General features: G+C 39.3%; 2 protein-coding genes across 10 annotated transcripts; both read left to right on the forward strand.

Annotated features, from left to right (window-relative positions):
• Positions 1 to 36: 36 nt before the first annotated feature.
• ndufv3 (NADH:ubiquinone oxidoreductase subunit V3) lies at positions 37 to 4,723 on the forward strand. The gene is made up of 4 exons (XM_026376058.1): positions 37 to 178; positions 1,100 to 1,211; positions 2,080 to 3,033; positions 4,404 to 4,723. The coding sequence occupies exons 1-4, from the start codon at positions 134 to 136 to the stop codon at positions 4,559 to 4,561; spliced, it is 1,269 nt and encodes a 422-aa protein (XP_026231843.1). The 5' UTR covers positions 37 to 133; the 3' UTR covers positions 4,562 to 4,723.
• Positions 4,724 to 5,204: 481 nt separating this feature from the next.
• On the forward strand, positions 5,205 to 18,809 carry pknox1.1 (pbx/knotted 1 homeobox 1.1). Of its 9 annotated transcripts, none has more exons than XM_026376599.1 (12): positions 5,205 to 5,261; positions 6,726 to 6,838; positions 8,800 to 8,868; positions 9,175 to 9,305; positions 9,817 to 9,988; positions 10,958 to 11,158; positions 11,439 to 11,589; positions 11,725 to 11,822; positions 12,503 to 12,628; positions 12,719 to 12,795; positions 15,695 to 15,861; positions 16,974 to 18,809. In XM_026376599.1, the coding sequence occupies exons 2-12, from the start codon at positions 6,788 to 6,790 to the stop codon at positions 17,153 to 17,155; spliced, it is 1,425 nt and encodes a 474-aa protein (XP_026232384.1). In that variant the 5' UTR covers positions 5,205 to 5,261; positions 6,726 to 6,787; the 3' UTR covers positions 17,156 to 18,809. The 9 variants fall into 9 exon arrangements, with proteins under 9 accessions (XP_026232384.1, XP_026232387.1, XP_026232383.1 ...); XM_026376600.2 differs by lacking the exon at positions 5,205 to 5,261 and adding an exon at positions 5,463 to 6,228; XM_026376602.1 differs by lacking the exon at positions 8,800 to 8,868.
• The last annotated feature ends 2,885 nt before the right edge of the window (positions 18,810 to 21,694 follow it).

The following is a 21,694-nucleotide window of genomic DNA, read 5'->3' on the forward strand; positions in this document are numbered from 1 at the left end:
ACACATATTATTACAGTAAGATAATATGTAAGGAATGTTATGTAATTTCCTTGTTTGTGGGTAACGCAGTATCTCTGCGGAACGATAGTTTATTCGCCAGTTTCCGACCGTAATATTGCATTAGGAACACGAAATGGCGGCCTCCTTGCTGCGCTACGGGCAAATGCGTCCTCTCAAGGTAAAAACAGTTTAATCATTTTAATGTGTTTGAACACACTAATGTTCAAAGGGCGCATTCGGTAGTTCTCTAAAACTACCAGGCGTAGTTACATATGTTAGACGTTACTCCGTCTGACAAACATTACAACAATTTTCAACATACTGCGTCTTCATTAAATGTACGAAGCATACGCCACTGGTTTGAGGTTAATGACCTAATGTACAAACTGACAGTTTAGATTGTAATTTAATTGTCACCCACAAACCTAAATACTATTATCGATATTGATAACGGACGATTGTAATTTAGTTTGACATAATTAAAGTCAGCCTGCCTGGACAATATAGTGACAATTTCCTCAAGGGGATCAATAAAGTATATCATCATTATCTTTTGCAACTGGACATATAGCGTGCCTGGTATTTTAGCAACGTCGGTATAAAATGTATGTAAATTTTGACAATATGACAGCTGAAAGTTTGTGTTTCTCACATTAAAAATCACCGAATCCCTAGCGTCAATCACCAAAAGCATTGCTAAGCGTCGTCTTACTACAGTTGCGATGACACATACAAATGCAGAGAAATTGTGCGGTTTGGCTATTCCGCTATGATGACAACAGCAGTGTTTCAGTAAAGAAATTAAATTTCATCAGGTACTGTGACTTCTGCACTGCAGAGGTAACCTGAGTTTTTACAGAAATCTAACATGTAGAAGATTCACACTATAGTAAGATAAGATTTGTGCAAATGTGTGATGCTGGCATGTGTGCATGAGTATGGGTGTTAGTGTTGGCTAGATCAAAAATTTAGGTGGTGGGTATTACTGATTACTGAAAAACAGAAACAAACTATAGAAACGACTGAACCACTAATGGCTGGCTGTTGTCTTGCAGTGTGTTTGAGACTCATACCAAAAGTTGTCTGTGCTCTCCTGCAGTGTCTCCAGGTGGAGATCTGGGGAATCCTGAGGAGCCAGTCTGTCGTTTCATTCTGCACTCAGACTGGGGATCCTGCAAAGCCAGCAAAAAAGACAAAGGCAACAAGCAAAAGTAAGAACATGTTTGCTGCTTGATAATGTGTATCAATTATGTTTTTCCATTGTTTTCATTTTTGTCTTTTATATGCTGAGTGTGTTTACAGGGGCATAATTTACAGTGTTGATTTTTAAAGCCTAACCTGTCACTTTTTTCACAGTCCAACAATGTGCCATGAAGTGTTAAGGCAGGTATACACTGTGCAATTTTGGGCTGTCCCAGACAAAAGATGAAGTGTGGTGAGATATTTGATTTTGGCTCCAAAACATTGGTCCTATGTAGCACCATGATAGAGGTCAAGAAAGAGTGACATCATGGTTTTTACAACTGAAGATGACCTCAGACAAAATTCTTTATCTTTTGAGGTTTAGGAAGACTGTTTCACGGTGTGACTGCCACTATGATCTATGTCTGCTAACTAAATGTAAATGTTGCATGAATGACACACAAGGCAACGCAACACAATACTTTTTCTCTTTGTTTTTTTGTTTACAACTGTAGTGATACAGGTGGATCATGCACACTGTTAATAATTACTTGCATACTGACTTGCCTCGTAGCCCACAAATCAGCAGGCGTTATCACAAAGTTTACATAGTTGATGTCATACACAGAACCATGTCGCACAGTGTGGCACAGATTGCTGTTTTCTCAAAGTCTGTAGCTGCCTTTATATTATCTCAATCTTCCGGTCATTATACAGAGTTAAAATTCAGTTTGTAATTGCTGACTGTGTCTTACTAAGAGTATAAGTTAAGGGGTATTTGTATTTTAACAAATGGCTATTTTGCTGTGGTACTTTAAACCACCACCAAGAATGCATATGTGGGTGCAAGATGTTATAATTAATTACATTTGTCCCATTTACCATTTTCCTTTGCAGCAAAAGCTCAAGATGAGAGAGACACCCTGCTAACCTACAAGACTGCAGTTTCCTTCCCAGTTAGACTTTCACAGCCTGAAGTATTCCTAACACAGTCTTTAGGTGTAGCTGAGTCAAAGGTCAGCCCCATTTCTACTGCACAGGCAGCAGTAGCTTCAGCAGCTACAGCCTTCACCTCAGATGATACAGCCCCTGCTGCCACAGGCTCCTCTGCACCTAGTGATCGAGCACCTGTTAGATCATCCTCCTCCTCATTCAGCGATTCCGATTCCGATTCCAACTCAGACTCAGACTCAGACTCAGAGGACGAGAAGTCAGAAGTTAAGGCTGAAACCAAGACTTCACCACCAGAGCTGTCAGAATTGACAGTGAAAAAAGAAGCTGAAATTCAGAAGGTCAGATCAAAAGCAACAGGAGTTAGTCAAAAAGATAAGAAGGAAGTTCCTACAGAACCTGAGCATACCCCTGTTGAAAGTGCTGAGGCTGTACAGGAGAATGCTCCAGCAGCAGTTCTGTTAACAATAGAAGCTACAGTGGAGACACCTGGTGTTAGCTCTGAAGAGTTAGTGGACTCTGCCGCTGAGATTTGCACTGCTACAGAAGATGCTCCAGAGGTCCCTAGCATCAAAGTCTCAGCTGAGGATGCAGAAAAACTCTCTCTAGAAGTAAGAGAACATGGTATATCTCCAGCTGTCCCTGATACTCAAACACAAACTTCAGCTGATGTTATGATTGAGGCTGGAACTCCTGAAAAACAACCAACTGATGTACCTATTAGAACCACACAGACTACCTCTGCTGCAGAAGCTGAAGATGCCACCACTAAATGGACTGCAGGGACTACAGCTGAGGTTTCTGTCCCTGTAGAGAGAACAGAGGCACTAGTGGATTGTGCTCCAGTTGTAGCTGCAGGAGAGAAGCTGCAAGAGGAGGCCGGAGTTGAACCGTCTGAGGGTACACACCACACCACCTAATCTATGTTTCTCGCTTTTTCTTTAAGGATCTTTAAGCCCCCCGCCTAGATGAACATACTTTCTCTACCCCCCTTTTATCATGTTGACCAGATCTTGACTTCCTCACTCACAGTAGTTGCTGTACACAGATTAAAATATCATCTCTGGATTTTTTTTTTCTTTGTTCTATTATGCCTAAACTCTCATTGCATTTATTGTGGTTATTTTGCATGACATGGATGTTGTCTACTTGTATTTTAACTATGCTTGCAGGGCTTTGGTGTATTCATTTTCCTTATACATTTTCCTCATATTTTGTTACTCATTGGACTTTGCTTGCTAATTGTAATTTAGATTTTAACGCACCTGCACAACTATGTTGATGCTGTCAGTGTACGTTGCTTATAACTCATGTGACACTAATCCTGCTCAAGTTTTTACTTTCTTTGTCTCTTTTTGCATAAGAAATCAACTGCATATATCTCTCTTTACTTTACTTTACTGGGTAAATTGCTTGCTATTGCTCCTTCTTGTTGTTTTTTTTTACAGGTTTTGTGAGAAGATTTTATGTTACAGGAACAGTTAGCATGCACAAGGCAGTGCTGTGGTTAGAGTAAACACGTATCACTGACAGTAGCTATATGAGCAGAGCTGGAAGTAATTGGAGTCAGCAAAATTATTTCAAGGACCAAGATCATGCAGTTCCAAAAATTCCTTGGATCCTAGTCATATGAATGTCAAACTGATTAACAGCTACCAACCAGTGCTAACCAATGGATTTTACTGACTGGTATACATTGTAACTAATGACAAAAAGGAAATTTGTTTAAATGTATTTCTTTCTGGTGATGGATGTGTATGATTATGTGGTTTATATAGTTCAGAAAACAGTGATTTTGACTTGTTGCCCAAGACCTATTTCATGCACACCTCTGGCAGTGTTATTTTCCTAGGATGGGCTGTCTTTGCACTCTGCAAGCACATTTACCTCCACATGCTGCCTCTTACAAATGCATTCCTTGAGATTTTTTACACCAGTGTGTCTCCACACTCTGTTGGGGGTACCATGCATGGCCACTATGGGAAATGCCCCACTATAAACCACCTTTGTCAACGTGTGAATATGTAAATGCCTTGTCCTTTGAACAATCTTTCAAACAAGCAAGCCCCACTTTTGTTCTCATTTTATAGTTTATTCAGTAATACGTACTGCTTTTGTTAGCTAAGAATCAGCAGAACTATTGCTTTTGGCAACTCTTGTGCTATTTCAGTTTTAATATATGAACAGCAGAAAGATATGAGATGCTCATCTTTGTACCAGACTCAACTTTCTTATGTGGCTATTGTTTTTTTTCTTCCCTCCTTCTGCAGAGGCTGTAGCAGCACCAACTCCAGAGCCTGATGAGCCTTTTGACAACAGTACTTATAAAAACTACCAGCACCACAGCTACACCCCATACACATTCGTTGACATGGACGTAGAAATGGCAAAATTCCGCCTCCCTCAGCCCTCCTCTGGCAGACCCTAACCCAGACACTAATGGAGCTGGCCTGGCTGCAAATCTATAAATGCTTATACATGATGATGGTGTTGTCCCTCTTTACTTATGATCACTCACCTGCTTGTCAGACCTACGTGAAAATCACCTGTTCAAATGTTATGTTATTAAAGTACACACATATGAAATGAAGTCTTCTTTGCCTAGTGTGATTCTGTTTTGTCTTATATCAAAAAACAGGCATATAAATGGATAGGCAAAGATCAAATGCTTATTATATGCTGCTATTCTGCTGCTCTTTTGCCTTAGGGGAGTCATTTGAATAGAGCTGAATGTGCAACTCGTTTATCTGTGTTTCTATTTTAATCATTACAATTTTGAATCCCTTAGTCTGCCTGCATGCACATAATGTCCTAATTATCCTGGCTGCATGCCTTTTTTTAGGAGTAAACAATTTGCATCTGTTATGTTTGTATATTATTGTGCGGCTGGTGCGAGATTATGCATAGGAAACGTTTTGTGTAACTGAGAGCAGTGAGCAGTGTTTGCAAAGCAAAAAAACAGGAGGGTGCAATGGGATTGGAAGAGTGTAGGACGTCATATCTCCGCCCATTTTATAAATATTCATGAGCTAAGCGCCCCTACGTGGCCTTACGCGATGACGTAACGCAACAACTGCGGGTCCCGATTGCTGCAGCCGCTTGTCAGTGTGACGAAGATTGGCACTCAGGTAAGCTGTCACTCAAAATCCCTCTTTTTCCGTTCCCTATCAATCAAAGAATCTGGGCCGCACGCAAAAATGCCCCGGGGCGAGGAGCGCGGACCTTGTCAGGGTAGTGGAGGGTGTCTTTGGAAGGGAAGCAAAAGCGTCAGAGCTTCGGGAAGAATAAAAAAATCTGTATACAAGGGAGGGGGGGTTAAAAAAAATATGTCGGCGTTTTGGGGGCAGAGGAGGATTGTGGAAAAGCAAAGGGCGAGAGAGCTAGAAACCAGGCCCGACAGTTGTACAGTTAGCGCGGAGGGGAGGGGAAGGAGAGGGCAGCTGTCCCCGCTTGATTGATTGACTGATGTGGGAAGGATTAGAAGATCAACCGGGCTAGCCTGGCGTGCAGTCGCTGTTTCTTAATATTACTGTAGTCGAATTCCTGTACACAGCTGACAATAAATGCATACTCGTTTATAATGTTTATTGAAAAAGCTAAAGCGACCGAAGCTGTCCTGGTATTTTGGCACACACGGCTTGCTTCGTATCAATCCGCAGCGGGGTCTTTTTTTGTACCTGGCTAGCTAGGTTAGCTTGTCTTTTGGCAGTGATTCCCATGGCTAAATATGGCGCTTTGCGTTTTGGTCGTACTGTACCAGCACAAGAAACACCTTTTAAGTTAACATTGAGCTTCCTAGCTAACGTTAGCTATATCCTGACCACACGGTTGCTCTTTTATTTAACCTCATGTTGGGCTTTCAAGCTAACGCAAACGTAGCGTTAACATAACAGACTAGCTAGCTAAATATTGTGGGCAAACAATGCGTATCATTACTCAAACCAAGCTGCTTTGTCAACGACTAACACTAACGATATCCCTGTCAGAGGATAGTTGGCTAGTGTTAGCAGAAACGTTTGCTTAAATTTTAATCTCCTTGCCGCCACAAATGATGTTTCAGCAGCTAACACGTTGCTACAAGCTAACTTCATCGTGGTGGGTGTGTTAAAAGATCCAGGATATCGTTTGCATAAGCTCACTTATGACAATGCAGTATAAGGTTTCTAACTTTATAATAACATTCTTTTGTTTTATAATGATGTAATGAACTGAAATCTGTATGAATACTGACCGGAAATATTTAAATAAATGGGGTGAACACCGTCCCTTTATCCAAGGGTTAATATACCAACAAAACATTCAATATTTGAGTTTTCCTTTATATGTTTTGATTATTTCTGCAGTGGTCCTACATGATGCGTTGCATCTGCTTTGTGTCTTATTTTTTTGTAAATATTACCATAAAATGTCGTGTTCAGAACTAATCTGTAGAAAGTTATTAAATGAAGCTTGTTTATTCTTCCATAACCATATCAGCCCAGTTTAGAAGCCTAATAATAATCTCATTCAGTAATTATGACATCATTACAAGCTTTTGTGAGTACACTTTATACGTTACACCTACTCTAACTGAAACTATGTGCATTGTGTAGGTTGGGCACCTGTCCCCGCTGTCTATAATGCCCCAGTGTTTGCATCATCTGCAGTGAACGTGATGGCAGCCCAGTCGGCTTCCATAGACAAATACCCAAAGGGAGAGCAGCAGGTGGGTGAGAGGGACAAATTTGTTTTGGGACCTTGAGGCCTACACAACGTTCTTCAACTGCACGTTTTTGCTTGTTTGCCAAAGATAATCAATCACATTACTGCAAAGGACATTATTTGCAAATACACTTACATATTCTAGGCTACAGCTTTTAGTATTTTTCAGTCTTTTCCCATGGATCATTCTGTTACATTTAGTGGTATAATTCAGCGTGGACAGCCAGACAAAGGTAAACACTTCATAAATTTGACAATAAAACATAAGCTCTTTCAATCCTGTTAGATTTGTTTTAGTAAACTGTTGGTTGTCAAAAGGTGTTTTATTTGTGGTGGTCACAAATCACTTTTGAGACACTGATTCAATCAATATCAAGCCCTATTTTTGCCTAGTAAGCCTGTGTCTGTATTTATGCAAATCATTTACAAGTATTTTTTATTGATGTGCAAAATTTAGGGTGTTAAGCCCCATCTATGACTAAGAATTTTTACACCCCTAGCAAGTGTTTGTTTTAGCCAGTTTGTACACGGTCTAAGTTACTGTTGGTCTGAGTCACATGGCTGGGAATGGGATTTATTCTCTAGCAAAAGTGAGCCTGGCTTGCCACTGGGCGGGCACTGTTTGGGATGTGGACTCAGCTCTTAGTCAATGAGCATATAAAATGGAACTTTTTAGATTTGTAAACATTTTGTTATGTTACAGCCTTATTTCAAAATGGATTACATTCATTATTTTCCTCAAATTCTGCAAACAATACCACATTGTGGTTTTGACAATGTGAAAGAAGTTTGTTTGAAACCTTTGCAAATCACATGTACATAAGTATTCAGTTTTTGACATGACATTCAAAACTAAGCTGTGGTGGATCTTATTTCCACTGATCATCCTTGAAATGTTTCTACAACTTGATTGAAGTCCACCTATAGGAAATTCAGATGAATAGGAAATATATATATGTAATATTTCTATATAAGGTCCCACAGTTCATGTCAGAGCACAAAACAAGCCATGAAGTCCAAGGAATTGTCTGTTGACCTCTGAGACAGAATTGTATCAAGGCACAGATCTGGGGAAGGGTACAGAAAAAAAATCTCAGGTCCCCATGAGCACAGTGGCTGCCGCCATTTGTGAATTTTGGAATCTCCAGGACTCTTCCTACAGTTGACAGCCCAACCAAACTAAGAGGTCGAGAGAGAACGGCCTTGGTCAGGGAGGTGACCAAGAACCCGATGGTCACTCTGTAGGAGCTTCAGTGTTTCTCTGTGGAGAGAGGAAAACACTCCAGAAGAACAACCATCTCTGCATAACTCTACCAATCAGGCCGATGTTGTAGAATGGCCAGACGGAAACCACTCCTCAATAAAAATGAACATGACAGCCCACCTGGAGTTTGTTGTAGAGTAGTCAGGATGAAGGAAAATATGAATGCAGCAATGTACAGAGACATCCTTGATGAAAACCTGTTCCAGAATGCTCTGGACCCCAGATTGAGGCTACTGTTCATCTTTCAATATGACAGCGACCCTAAGCACATACCCAAGATAGCAAAGGAGTGGCTACTGGACAGCTCTATAAATGTCCTTGAATGGCCCAGCCAGATCCCAGACTTGAACCTGATTGAACCTCTGAAAATGAAAATGTTCACTGACGGTCCCCTTACACTCTGATGGAGCTTAAGAGGTACTGCAAAGAAGAATGGGAGAAATTGCCTAAAAACAGGTGTGCCAAGCTTGTAGCATTATACTCAAAAACACTTAAGGCTGTAATTGGTGCTAAAGGTGCAAATCATTGAGCAAAGACTGAATATTTATGTTCATGATTTTTTTCTTTTAATAAATTTGCAAAGACTTTTTTAAAGACTTCTTTCATGTTACTGTCGTTCTTTGTTTTTCTGTTGTATCGTTTTTTTAACCATTCCTGTATCTTCAGCTTCTGATTGAACACACCTGATCTATTGTAATCAGCAGTGGTTAGGACAGGGATGGCTGGAAAACACACAGGATCCTCTTGGACCACGATTTGACGCCCCTGCTGTACGTCAACATACAGTGCTGGTGATTCAGGACTGACAAATTATGACACTAATAATCTGGCTTTTTGATGATCACAGTAAAAATTCTTCATGTTTAATTTTTTAAAGTGTTTTCAGACTGTATCCTCATGACTTCCCAAAGGCAAAGAAGCAGTACTCTGTGTCAAGCTTTGTCCTCTAGCTACTCTGGCTCTTCACATGATGTCTTTATTCTTTTAATTCTCTGCCTCCCTTCACCTCTTCTGTTTCTTTTTGTCACTCTACTGCAATCTTTTTTTTTTACTTGTTTGTTTCTCTTTTTCTGCAGATGCAAGGTGTGGTAAAGGTAGACAGTGATTCAGAGCAGAAGTTTATTGAAGGGACATTGGCAGAGGCATCCAGTCCAGCACCAACAGAACCACAGACACCCATGGACGCTGCCAAAGCCTCCATATATCGGTAGAGCTTAATCCATGTGTTTGAACCTTTTTATTTTGTATCTTCTGTTTTCATGTTTGAACTTCATTAGTTCCATATTGACCAGAAGCTAAACTATCACCAAATAACCTCACATGATGTCCATGACACCACACCCTTTGTTCACGTGTTGTTCTCTGGCCTTCAAAATTCACAAGTGGGTGTATACATGTGCTGATGTTTTCTGATGTCTTCTTAACAGAAGTCTTTTTTGCGTTGTTATAAGTCTAGTTTGCAGTCATACTTCTGTAGTCAGTTGTGTGTTTATAATAAACATACAGTAGATGAAGAAAAAGATGGTCAGCCTTTAGAAAAGTCTTCATTCATTACAATGTGCCAGGGTATGTATGTCATAATTTGTTTAGAAATACTCTTAACATCTTTTGTTAGTGAGGAGAAAGTATCTCTCGAAAAAGTATGCTATTTCATAACTTGTTCTATTTTGTGCGTGCGTGCATGTGTACATGCGTGCGTGTGTGCACACATTTCACAGGCATCCTCTGTTCCCTCTGTTGGCCCTGCTGTTTGAAAAGTGTGAACAGTCCACACTGAGCTCTGACTGTATTACCTCAGCAAGCTTTGATGTGGACATTGAGAACTTTGTTCGCAACCAGGAGAAAGAAGGCAAACCCTTCTTTAGTGAGGACCCTGAACTCGACAACTTGGTAAGCTGCTTCTGAACATCATGGGTAGAAACTCTCAGACTTCTGGTTGTTTTTTCTGTTAGGTTTTGTTATTTTCCTACTGCATTTTAGTGGAGAAGACTTTTATTCCCTGTTACACACTGCTGTTTAAACATTAATATTGACTAGTGACAAACCACATCACTATAAAATGGAAAAAGATAGGGAGCACAGTTTTCTCTTATACACAGTTTACTCTTTCTTGACAGAATTCAGTTTGATTGGTATCACTGTCCCACTCTAATTTTAATATTTTCTAAACCCTCTGCTCCTAGTCATATCTGAAGATTGTTTAGGCTAATAGCACAAGCAGATGACTGAAAACCAGTTTAAGTTTTGAGCCATGTGTATGATCAAGCTAAAACAGGGATATGGGTTTTTTCACTAGGAAACCAAATCAAGAGCCTCAACTCATTCACACGCTTATGTGTCAGTGACTTCAGCAGCATGGTGACATGCAGTCTGTGCCCGCTTCTGTTTTGGTTCCTACATTTTATTTATAATTCAGTACTTTCTCAGAATTATTTGATGCAGCATTTAGGTCAGTGAGCCGATGACTTTGTTATCTTAATCATTTTAGATGTGCTAAGTACAACATGGGACCCATGCTGTAACCGAACCTTGCCTCATACCTCCCTGTAAGAGGCAAATTAAAATTCAGTGTCCCATGGCTGGCCAAGACTGATACAAAAAAGGCGGATAGATACGTACAGGCATTATTTTACTGTATATGTTGAGTATATCCACTAGTAGTAACAGGTATGTAAACATGCCCTGTACAAGGAGGTATATAAACAAGACAAGTGAAAGGTTGAATTAAATAATCAAATTGAAATCAAAAAATTTATTAGGAAAAAAGTGGGCAAAATACAACGTATAGCTTAAAGAAAGATAATTTTACCGTTCCCAGCCTGCCATGAAGCTCTTATTGTATTTGTTTTTTATCTGCAGATGGTGAAAGCCATCCAAGTACTGCGCATCCACCTGCTGGAGCTGGAGAAGGTGAGCGACCTGTGCAAGGACTTCTGTAGCCGCTACATTGCCTGCCTCAAAACTAAGATGAACAGTGAGACTTTGTTGAGTGGGGAGCCAGGAAGCCCATATTCCCCTGTACAAGGCCAGGCCCAGAGCTTCTCACCCACCAAGACTCAGGTGTGGACTGTAGATGGACTGCACACATGTAAACAAATACACGGCTGCAACACAACAACCACAACTAGTCGGATCTTCAAAGTGTCAAACTAGACATGATTATTGTTTGGGATCAGGTTTTTTCTTTTAATGTTTTTCAATCAATTTGGTTCATTTCCCACTACAAAATGTTAACCAGTTAATAATATTTTAAGATAACATAAGAAACAAGTGTGCCAACAACAAGATGAATATGCATGTCACTCAGGCTTATTTTGTGTGTGCATGCTCTATCATGCAGACTCCTAGCTCTCTCTCAGGGACCATCAATCCCCAGGGTCAAATTGTGGTCCCAGCATCAGCCCTGCAGCAAGGGAATGTTACTGTGACAGCGGTCAACCCCACACAGGTGGTTGCAGGTATGTCACCATGGCATACAACCCCTCCCTCAGGTACTGTTCTGTCGTGTCTGCAACTGATATATTATTGTGTACCAGTGGGACGCTTAGTTCAGAGCTCTCATTGCAGTCTGCTCTCCACAGCTCGGCAGATTAATCTGTGCATGCGTGTGTGTGTGTTAATTTCAGGTGGCACAGTGTATCAGCCTGTTACAGTCGTCACTCCTCAGGGCCAGGTGGTAACGCAGGCTCTTTCTCCTGGGACAATACGTGTTCAAAACAATCAGGTAGTACATCTGTTTACATGACATGCTGCTGAAAAGTGGTTCCTAAAATTTAGATTTAGTCATTTAGCAGACGCTTTTATCCAAAGTGACTTACAAGTGAGGAACAAGGCAAGCAAACAAAATCTAAGTCAAGGAGAAAAAATCATCACAGCAAAGTGCTATCAAAAAAGTGTTTCTGTTTCAAGAGATGTGAATACGAAAAGCAGAAAAGTGTTTCTTTTTTATTTTAAGTGCAAAGGAAGATGTGGAAGAGTTCCGTTTTCAGCAGTTTTTTAAATATTGCAAGTGAGGTGGCTGAGGGTGCAGAGTTAGGCAGCTCGATCCACCATCGTGGGGTCACTGAACTGAAGAGTTTAGTGATCCCAAAATGGTGGAATGGGGAAAAATGGGGATGTGGACACATTGCAGGTTTCGAAATGGGCCTGTCAGGAAAAACCTGTTTGGGCACCCACCATGACATCATTAACCTATGAATATTTTGGGGTTTTTTTTGTCCACCCATGTTGTGTTAAAGCTGTTACTGTTTTAGATATCGAGTAGTTATTTGTTTGAAAACTTTTGAACTTTGAAAAATTATCTTTAAAGAGTGTGAACCAGGGCTGGAATTTGAACAGAACAATACATTGTTGGTGATAAAGAAATGACTGATTGAATGAATTTGAATGAATCTATTTGTTTAGCTTCAGCTGCAGTTTCACCAGGATGTGACTCTCTTTAATGATGACAACTCAACCAAGAACAAGCGTGGCGTTCTACCCAAGCATGCCACCAATGTCATGCGCTCATGGCTTTTCCAGCACATCGGCGTGAGTCTATGTGCATGTGCAACTGTTCAACTGTGTATTGCTACAAACACTTACAGCTCTGAAGCATTTCTTCCTTGCTCTTTTCTGTAGCACCCATATCCAACAGAGGATGAAAAGAAACAGATTGCCACTCAGACTAACCTGACCCTTCTACAGGTCAACAACTGGTAAGTTTTGTTGTTCTGGTGGTTGTCAAAGAGACTGTCTGATACCATGAAACTGCTCTGCTCCCTCCCTAGTTGGGGCAATGTTGTTATTGTTGTGTTATTCCTTTTTCTACTTACAACAATTTCTCAGAAGATTGTCTTTCATGCCAGCACCCCGAACATATTACTATTAAGGTGTAAGTTAACTAGCTGTTTTTAAAGTAATTAACTATTTTTGCTGTTACTTGTTGAATGTTGAAGATACTTGAGAAACTCTAGCTATTTTTGATGGGTAGCAGACATCCTGTCATAATATGTTCTGCAAATTAAAATATTTGGGGACAGGTTTTATATAATTTCAGTATTACAGCTTTATATAGTACCTTCCATAATTTCTGGGACAAAGACCCATATTTTATCGTCTTGCCTCTGTGCTCCACAATTTAAAAATTTCAGTTTGAAAGTGACCGTTATGAGACGCAAGAGGGACAAGCATAAAATGGTTCAAGGGACTGGCCTTCAGGCTTGCTAAAATGAAAGATTTGGAACATAATTTACTGAGAAAGAGTGCTGATAATTGGCTTACATATGGCAAAGTGGATGACAGACCAAGGAAGGCCTCATCAACTGATAAGAGTAGTGAGTAGAACTCTCTCAATAAAGAAAAAAAACCCAGACAGCTGCTTACTAGATCATATGCACTTTTCAGAAGTCAGGTGTGCATTCAAAAACAGGACAGCCAGGTTACAGGTTACAAAAAAGTAATTGCAATTTTTTTTTTTTTTTTTTTTTTTTTTTTTTGGTCATGATGATTTTTTCATTTTGGTCAAACTGGTCATGATGTCAAATAATCTTCAGTTCATACATATTCTTAGGTCATCTGTGTCTGCTGTAAATGTCTCTCTTGATCTCTTTAGATCAATCCACAGCATCTCTATGGGGTTTAGGTCTGGGCTTTGACTGGGCTATCCCAAAAGTTGGATTTTGTGTCTCCAAAGCAAAGCTACTTAACTGCAGTGTAAATGGGAAACCTAGTTACTGTAATTAGGGTAGTGGTTTATTCACAATTCAGTTCAATAAAATTTTATTTGTATAGCGCTTTTTACAATTGACATTGTAGCAAAGCAGCTTTACACAACCAAAGTAACCATGGAAGATTACATGAACAGTGAATATGTATGAATCATAATAATGAGATTGTCCCTGATGAGCAAGCCGAGGGGGACGGTGGCAAGGAAAAGGCAACAGGAAGTAACCTTGAGACGAACCAGAGTCACCAGGGAACCCATCCTCATATGGGTGATCACATGCTATGTGTTAGGCAGCAGGCATTTCAGTATAACAGTTAATTCACAAAGCTTTCTAAATCGAAAAGTTGTTCCTAGTGATGCAATTCTAAGAAAATTCTTAAAATTATGACATTTTCTAAGAATTTAAAATTAATACTAAATCGTGGAAGGACAGAGACATCTTCAAGCATTCAATGACAGTGATAACACAGTGTAGATCATGTAGGAATAATGTTGGTAGTTGATTTCATTAGAGGTTGTCTCACATCACCCACCAAACACAGTAACACTGTAATTGCAGAAAATGATATCATAACAACATGAAACAGGGCAGCAGTGATGACTTGTGTCTGTTATAACTTTATGTCAGCAGAGTGATCAGGAAAAACTATTGCTGCACTTTCATAGCTTCCTATTGTGATGTACATGTACCTTGTTTATATAACGTTCAGACCTTGCAGAACAAAAATATTTTGGGCGAACATAACATCTTTAATTTTAAGAGAGTGACAGTTTTCAGTGCGGACTACTTGTTAATGCTACTATCATAGACTGGTTAGCAATCAGTATCAGCTTATAATATATTCTGTAATTATTTTTATCAAACTGTACTCAAACCACTTCCTAAGTACTAAGTACGCCTATTTTTTTATATTTGTTGTCATGAACACATTTCCAATATTTTTTAATATTGTGGCAAGTGTACAGGGAAATGATGAGTCAGGAAACAAAAATCTGAGTTTTCATGGGTGTTAACTAAACTCTAAAATTGTTGTTACCCACACCTACTGACACCACAATCAACCAGTCAACACACAGTCTCAACAGTACTAACTGAACAACTTGAACCTGCAAACTAGCAGACCCATGAGTCCTTGCACTTAAATAGCATATGAAGTCCAAGAAGTCATTTCACTCAGGTCATTATAATAAATTTTTTGATCAAGCTAGGGCTGTTTAGGCTAAATTACAAGCTCACTCAGAGTTTTCTAGGAATGTTCTGAAATACGGACCCTGATTTCCCCCAGTAGATTTCTCCTAGAGAACTCAATTACTCTGCCATATATAGACGTGAATCTGTGAACCATGCTTTCAAAATCAACCCAAGGTGGAGGATAAATGTAGTTACTTGCATATGTATGTATACACAGATTTTGAGTAACCAGGTTTCTTTAGTGCAGAAAAACTTGGTTTCTCAGAGTAACCTGGTTACTTGAGTGCGTATAAATACAGTCAATCATTAGACTCCAGGTTTACTAACACCTCACCCCCGTTGATGCACCGCAGTCACTTTTTATGTTTGTTCCTTTCAAAAACAAATGAAAGATCATGACTGTATTTATCATTGAATATCACAATTAGAATTATTGTGTGTTGATATTTGTGTCTTAGGAATATATCATATCACATTTCACATCAATTTATGCAGAAAACCATTGCTTTGCAACCATATGTCAAGAGCAAAGCTAGGTAGCTGCATGTATTGTCCATCTTAAACTCCTTGAAATTTGAGGAAGATTTAATCACAGCCTCACTGTGCTGTGTCAACATCATGTACAAGTACAAAAGTGTGTGTTTCAGTCAGAGCAGTTACTTATAAAAAACCAACAGGATTCTATTTGTTTCTCCAGGTTTATAAATGCACGGAGACGAATCCTACAACCCATGTTAGACGCCAGCTCCTCTGAGACACCCAAAGCCAAGAAGAAAACTCCTCAAAACCGGCCTCTGCAGCGCTTCTGGCCTGACTCCATTGCCACTGGAGGAGGCACCCAGCAGCAAGTTACCATGCCAGATGGTATGCCACAATGTTTTCTATACCATGTACCATATGTAGTTAAAAGGTAAAAAAAAGTAAATTGGCCATTAAATGAAAGAACAACAACTCCCATTGGTGCTTAGCATGTATTCAGACAGTTACAGTTTTTCAGAACTGTGTGGGACATAATGGCTATATTTTAACACCGGGATGAGGTTCATCTGACTTCATCTTTAACTACTGCATCCTCCAGTAGTTTGTTAAAGTGTACAGTTGTTATTTTTCTTAATGCAGTAACAAAACACATAGTTCCTATGTGAGAATCTAAACCTAATACTGAGTGATCTGAATCTAACCCATGGATGTTCTGCTGGGCTAAAAGGTTATTGGACTTTTACTACATATTGTGTCACTTGATGTTCATTAACTGTCCTAACTCATTTTTCATGCTGCTTTCACTAGGGGGGTGTGCTGCAGAAAATGTAAAAACAATACATTAAAAGGAATTTTACTTTATTGTTCAGTTAATTTTTAAGAAATCACTGGTGTTTTGCAAGTGCACTTACAGTTACCGAAAGGTGAAATGATTGGCCACAGAATATCAAGGGTTACAAGAATAGTGTTGCCAAAGCTGTAGGCTTAGGCTAAACACTTGTCCTTCACTGATTATCAACAATTACCCTTTCGTCTCTTTCTATTTCAAATGTCAGATTTTGCAGCTGTTTTAGTCAGTGCATTTACATGCATTACTCTGACTTCTCGAGTAAGCTGATTTGTTGATTGTCATGTAAACGGGAAACCTGGTTACCATAGTTGGGGTAGGGGATTAGAGAAACCTGATTTCCAGGTCTAGATTTCTCTTAGAGAACTCTATTCTGCCATGTAAACACATAACTGGGTTTCTAATTGTCTTTTTACAAAAGCGCATGTGCATAACAATGTGCTACTGACACTCTGCTACTATCAGAAGTGTCCACTAACCAGGTTGCTTGAGTGCAAACTTGTTCCCGATTACCAGAAAAAACAGGTTTCTCTCAGTAATAAGTGAGAGTAATTTAAACAGACTGTGAGTGAAGAACTTTTTTTTTCCGTTTTTCTTCATGTATCATATTTTTCCTTGTCCCTTACCTTGTACCTTCCACCATTGTTAGGTACAATGGTGACAATGAATGTGGAGGGTCTGCAGAGCCTAACATCAGATGGAGCCACATTAGCAGTTCAGCAGGTGATGCTGGGGGGCCACAGCGAAGACGAGTCGGGGGACAGCGGAGATGAGGACGATGATGTGGACATGGCCGGGCTGGGCCTGGACAACAGCGACTCATTGCAATAGAGGACACACTCCCTCACACCATTGATCTACACACAAGATATGCGTAAATAGTTCTACAGATTACATGTGTGTTGTCAAACACACAGTGAATCATAGTACAAGCAGACACACATTAGGTTTACATAGAGCACAAAACTACAGGATGCAACTGAAAGCGTCCTGCACTCTTCCAACCCTCCACCCTGCTGAATGGCAGTTTATGCTGCGCGTGTCTACATCAGGAGTTTCATTTCAGAAACTGTTTTTAAAATATTTAGTTGACGTTGGCGAGTGCACTTTTTTTTTGTTTATTTAAGCTCAAAAAGATGAAATCAAAGAAACAGAAGAAAAAGAAGTGTTAAAAACACCTGAAGCAAGTTTGTGTGCTCTGTTAATAAATGTTGACTGATTCTTCATTTTAATTTTCTTGGCCCCAATTCTCCAGATGTCGTTTTGGATGCCAACACTTTAAAGGTGTATCTCTAAGGATTTGTCTTCACTTTTTGCATGCTTGTGTTTTGAGTAGATGTGCGGAACTCTTACAAACAGCTCTCACATGGGCCACTGCAGGCTGAGCAGAGCCCAGGTGGAGATGTTTGGGGGAGGGGGGGAGGAGAGATGCTTATTTTTATATACAAAACATATGGAATTAGTGTTTTTTGTTTCATTTTTGTGTTCTTCTGTTTTGTAAGGAATATTTATGTACAGATTCATAATTAAAGCTAGTGACCCTGTTTTCCAGGGTTGTTAAAGGTTTTCTAAAATACATAAAAAGAATTTGAAAATTGCTATTTAAATTGGTTTTAAACTTACAATACTAACATGGCCTTACCTATGTTCTTTTCTAAAGAATTCAAGAAGCACAAAAAGAAAGTCTGACCCTTGTTGAAATTGATCAAAAAGACACTAAACAGTAGAGCACCTGTGGTTCTGTAAAGCATTATTAATAATATTCCTTTGTGTATTGCAGTATCACTTTTTTGAAGAGTTACCTTACATAGTTACTTGCCTGCAGTGCTCACATTTTTTTAATACAGCTCCTGTTTTACCCACATTGTGTATACCATTCATTACGTCTTTTAATAATTTTACAGTAGTAGCGTAAGTGTCACTTTCTCAATGCACAATCCAGAACACTATGCTAATCACACAGTCACAAGGGTCTGAGGTGGAAACCCCTGGAGATATAAACTCCATCAACAGCAAGAAGCAGTGGACTTGTTTGCACGCATTCAGCTTTTATTCATGTAAACATACATGTTACTGCATTGAAATCGAGAGCAGTTTGAAAGTTGGACTCTTGTTCATTGCCAGCCCGAAGGATGTCAGTTCCCACTGCCACTACAGACACATGTAGTGAAAGATTTGAAATCTCTTCATCAATTAGTTGCTATTACTGCACAGATTGATGTGCCTCTTGTTTGAATATCTGTAATGTTGTACTGTACAACAGCTGTTAGTAGTTGCAGTAATCTGGTTTATATTCCTGATGTAAAGTTAAGACTTGAAATGGTTAATCTCTTGCGGCCTGAGGGTCCAGAATCTGGGTGGGCTGCCACTGAGCTCTCAGTTCCTCACTTGCATTTGTCTTGATTTTTATGACGCGTTGTTCACTTTTCTCTTGTCTGTTTTGCCTTAGAACTTTCTATTTTGGAATAAACAATGCCTAACTCTCTGCTGTGCACCATCTTTCCACTTTCCATCAGCTTTACTCCAGAGCAGGATTTAATTAGTTCAGCTGCCATTCTGATGTGGTACAGTTTATATTGTTTTTTTTTTTTTGTTAAATTGGATAACATCCATACAGGATCCTGTTAAAACCGCCTGTTGATGATTCAGTTGTCTGTGCTCAGAGTTGGAGAATTGTGAGCCATTTCTCTCTGAAAGACAGCACAGAAAACAAACATAAAGATCTCTTTTTTCCAAAACATAGTTAAGTGTAATTCTAAGCTTTGTCAGATCAAACATTAACCAAATAATGCATAAGATGTATTTCCACTAACAGTAAAATTATTGCACATAGTTTGGAATAAGCATATTCCAAACTATGTGCATTTCTAAAACTGTAGAAATGTTCGATCTCTATGTGAATCAGGGGTAAATTGTAATGAGGGCGTAATGTGCAGATATTTTTAAAGAAAATTCCTGTAATGACCATTAACTTACAAACCCACAAAATTAACTTTCATTCATCATATAGTGATTCAAGCATCTGTTGTGATCGATGGAAGCAAGTGCATGGAAACAAAATTACCTCTGTGATAGTCACCTTTCATAAAATCTTGGGAGTATTTAGATTCTAATCAAAGCACAATGAGTTTGGTGTTACTATTTCAAAACATTTTCCATGTAAAAACAGCTGAAATAAAGACTATACTGCCAGGTGCTCTACACATAGTCCAGTAAGAAGGAGAACCAGCTGTTGGTCTATCATGTGGCAGGGGCAAATTAGTCAAGGTTTAACAGTGGAAACTGTAGTTTACCCTCACAGCAACCTCATGGCCCTGTTGTAAGTGCCATAATACCATTACTTTTCATTACCTATCATTACTAGTACTTGTAATCAACCGACAGATTTACAGTATGCAGTAGTATGAGTGAGATAAGTGTGTATATTTGAATAAAACTAGGAGTTGCTTTCATAAAGACAGTCCTGGCTTAGCCTAGTTTAAACCTGACAAGTAGATGTCTAGTTGTTTTCTATTTTAAATAGAAATAATTTGCTATTCATTCTTGGTAAACTGGACATTTCTTCCGAACTGAAAAGACAAACATTTTACTGTGAAAATTCAGATAATTTTATAATACAAAAAAACTCAGTTACCCTTTATTAGACTTCAGTGTGGTTTACTCACTGACATTGACTTGTTTATTTTATCTATTCTCCTACATTAACATTTCTCTATTAGCTCCATGTAAAAAAGAGAACAAAATAGAAAAACAAAATCGACAAATTGGTGAACTAGTTAACATGTGAGCACTACTAGTTGACATGTATTGTTCTTTGGGCACCATACATGTTAACTAGTTAAGGTATTGACAAATGAATAATTAACTAGTTGCATGCACATGTTAACCAGTGCATAGTATGACATACATGTTGACTAGTATGACACACACGTTAACTAGTATAACAGTTGTTTTCTCATTAGTTAACTGGTAAAATAAAATAAAAATAAAAAATCTACAAGTTAACTTATCGCCTTTTTTACCTTCACTACTTAACTAATGTGCATTTTCAAAACTCACTAGTTAACTAGTAAAGTCCGGTAGGTTTAAACTAGTGAACTAGTCAGCTTTGCTGCTTTAACCAGTTAACATGTTAAGCACAACATACAGCCACTAGGGTAACTTGTTCCTGTTTATCAGGCAAACATGTTTACTAGAGTGTGACATGCAAATTAACTTGGTAGGATAATGACAAAATCCTGATTTTACTTGTTAACTAGTAAATTTTTATGATCACAGTACGCAACTTGCTAGGTAAATAAAATCTTCACCTATTTTCAATAGTAATATTTTTGTTTTTACCAGTTTACTAGTAGCACTCACTAGTTATCATGTAAGGTCCAAATTACTTTAATTAGTTAGCTATTAGACGTTTAAATGGTCGGCACTTATATAGCGCTTTTCTACCTAGCTGGTACTCAGAGCACTTTACACTGCGTCTCAGCACACACACATACACACACCGATGGCAGAGCTGTTATGCAGCTGGTCTGACTCACCGGGGGCAACTTGGGGTTCAGTATCTTGCCCAAGGACACTTTGGCATGTGACGTAGCAGCCGGGAATCGAACCACCAATCCTATGATTGGCAGACAACTGCTCTACCTATTGAGCCACAGCCATCCCTGTAAAATCACTTATAAATCATATTTAATAATCAGGCTCCATCTTATCTTAAAGACCTCATAGTACCATATATGTAAGCAGAACTCTCCGTTCTCAGAGTGCAGATTTACTTGTGGTTCCTAGAGTTTCCAAATATAGAATGGGAGGCAGAGCCTACAGCTATCAAGCTCCTCTCCTGTGGAACCAGCTCCCAGTTCAGGTTCGGGAGGCAGACACCCTCTCTACATTTAAGACTAGTGCTTCCTCCTCTCTGTACTTTTCTGCAGGTATCCTTGGCCTTGGAGCTGTATGTCTACAGAGTTCAGTTACTGGTCCTACCGACCTGCCCAGTGTTTTTCCTGCTTGTTGTTGTTGTTTTTTGTTGCCTGCTGTTCTTTTCTCTCTCCTCTTTCCACTCACCCCAACCGGTTGAGGCAGATGGTCGCCCACCCTGAGCCTGGTTCTGCTGGAGTTTTTCCTCTCCACTGTTGCTTAATGCTTGCTCAAATGGGATTGTTGGGTTTTTTTTATAAATATTTCATAGTTTTTAATACAATTCCTAAACCTTACACTGTAAAGTGCCTTGATATGGCTTCTGTTGTGATTTGGCGGAATAAAAAAATTAATTTAATTGAATATCTCTTTGCCTCTCCAACCTGTACAATTCCACCTCTTATATATGCCCTTTGATTGGCCTTAGCCACCTCTACCTTCACCTTACTCTGC

Source organism: Anabas testudineus, chromosome 21, assembly GCF_900324465.2.
Source record: "Anabas testudineus chromosome 21, fAnaTes1.2, whole genome shotgun sequence".
In the NCBI taxonomy this organism is placed as follows: domain Eukaryota; kingdom Metazoa; phylum Chordata; class Actinopteri; order Anabantiformes; family Anabantidae; genus Anabas; species Anabas testudineus.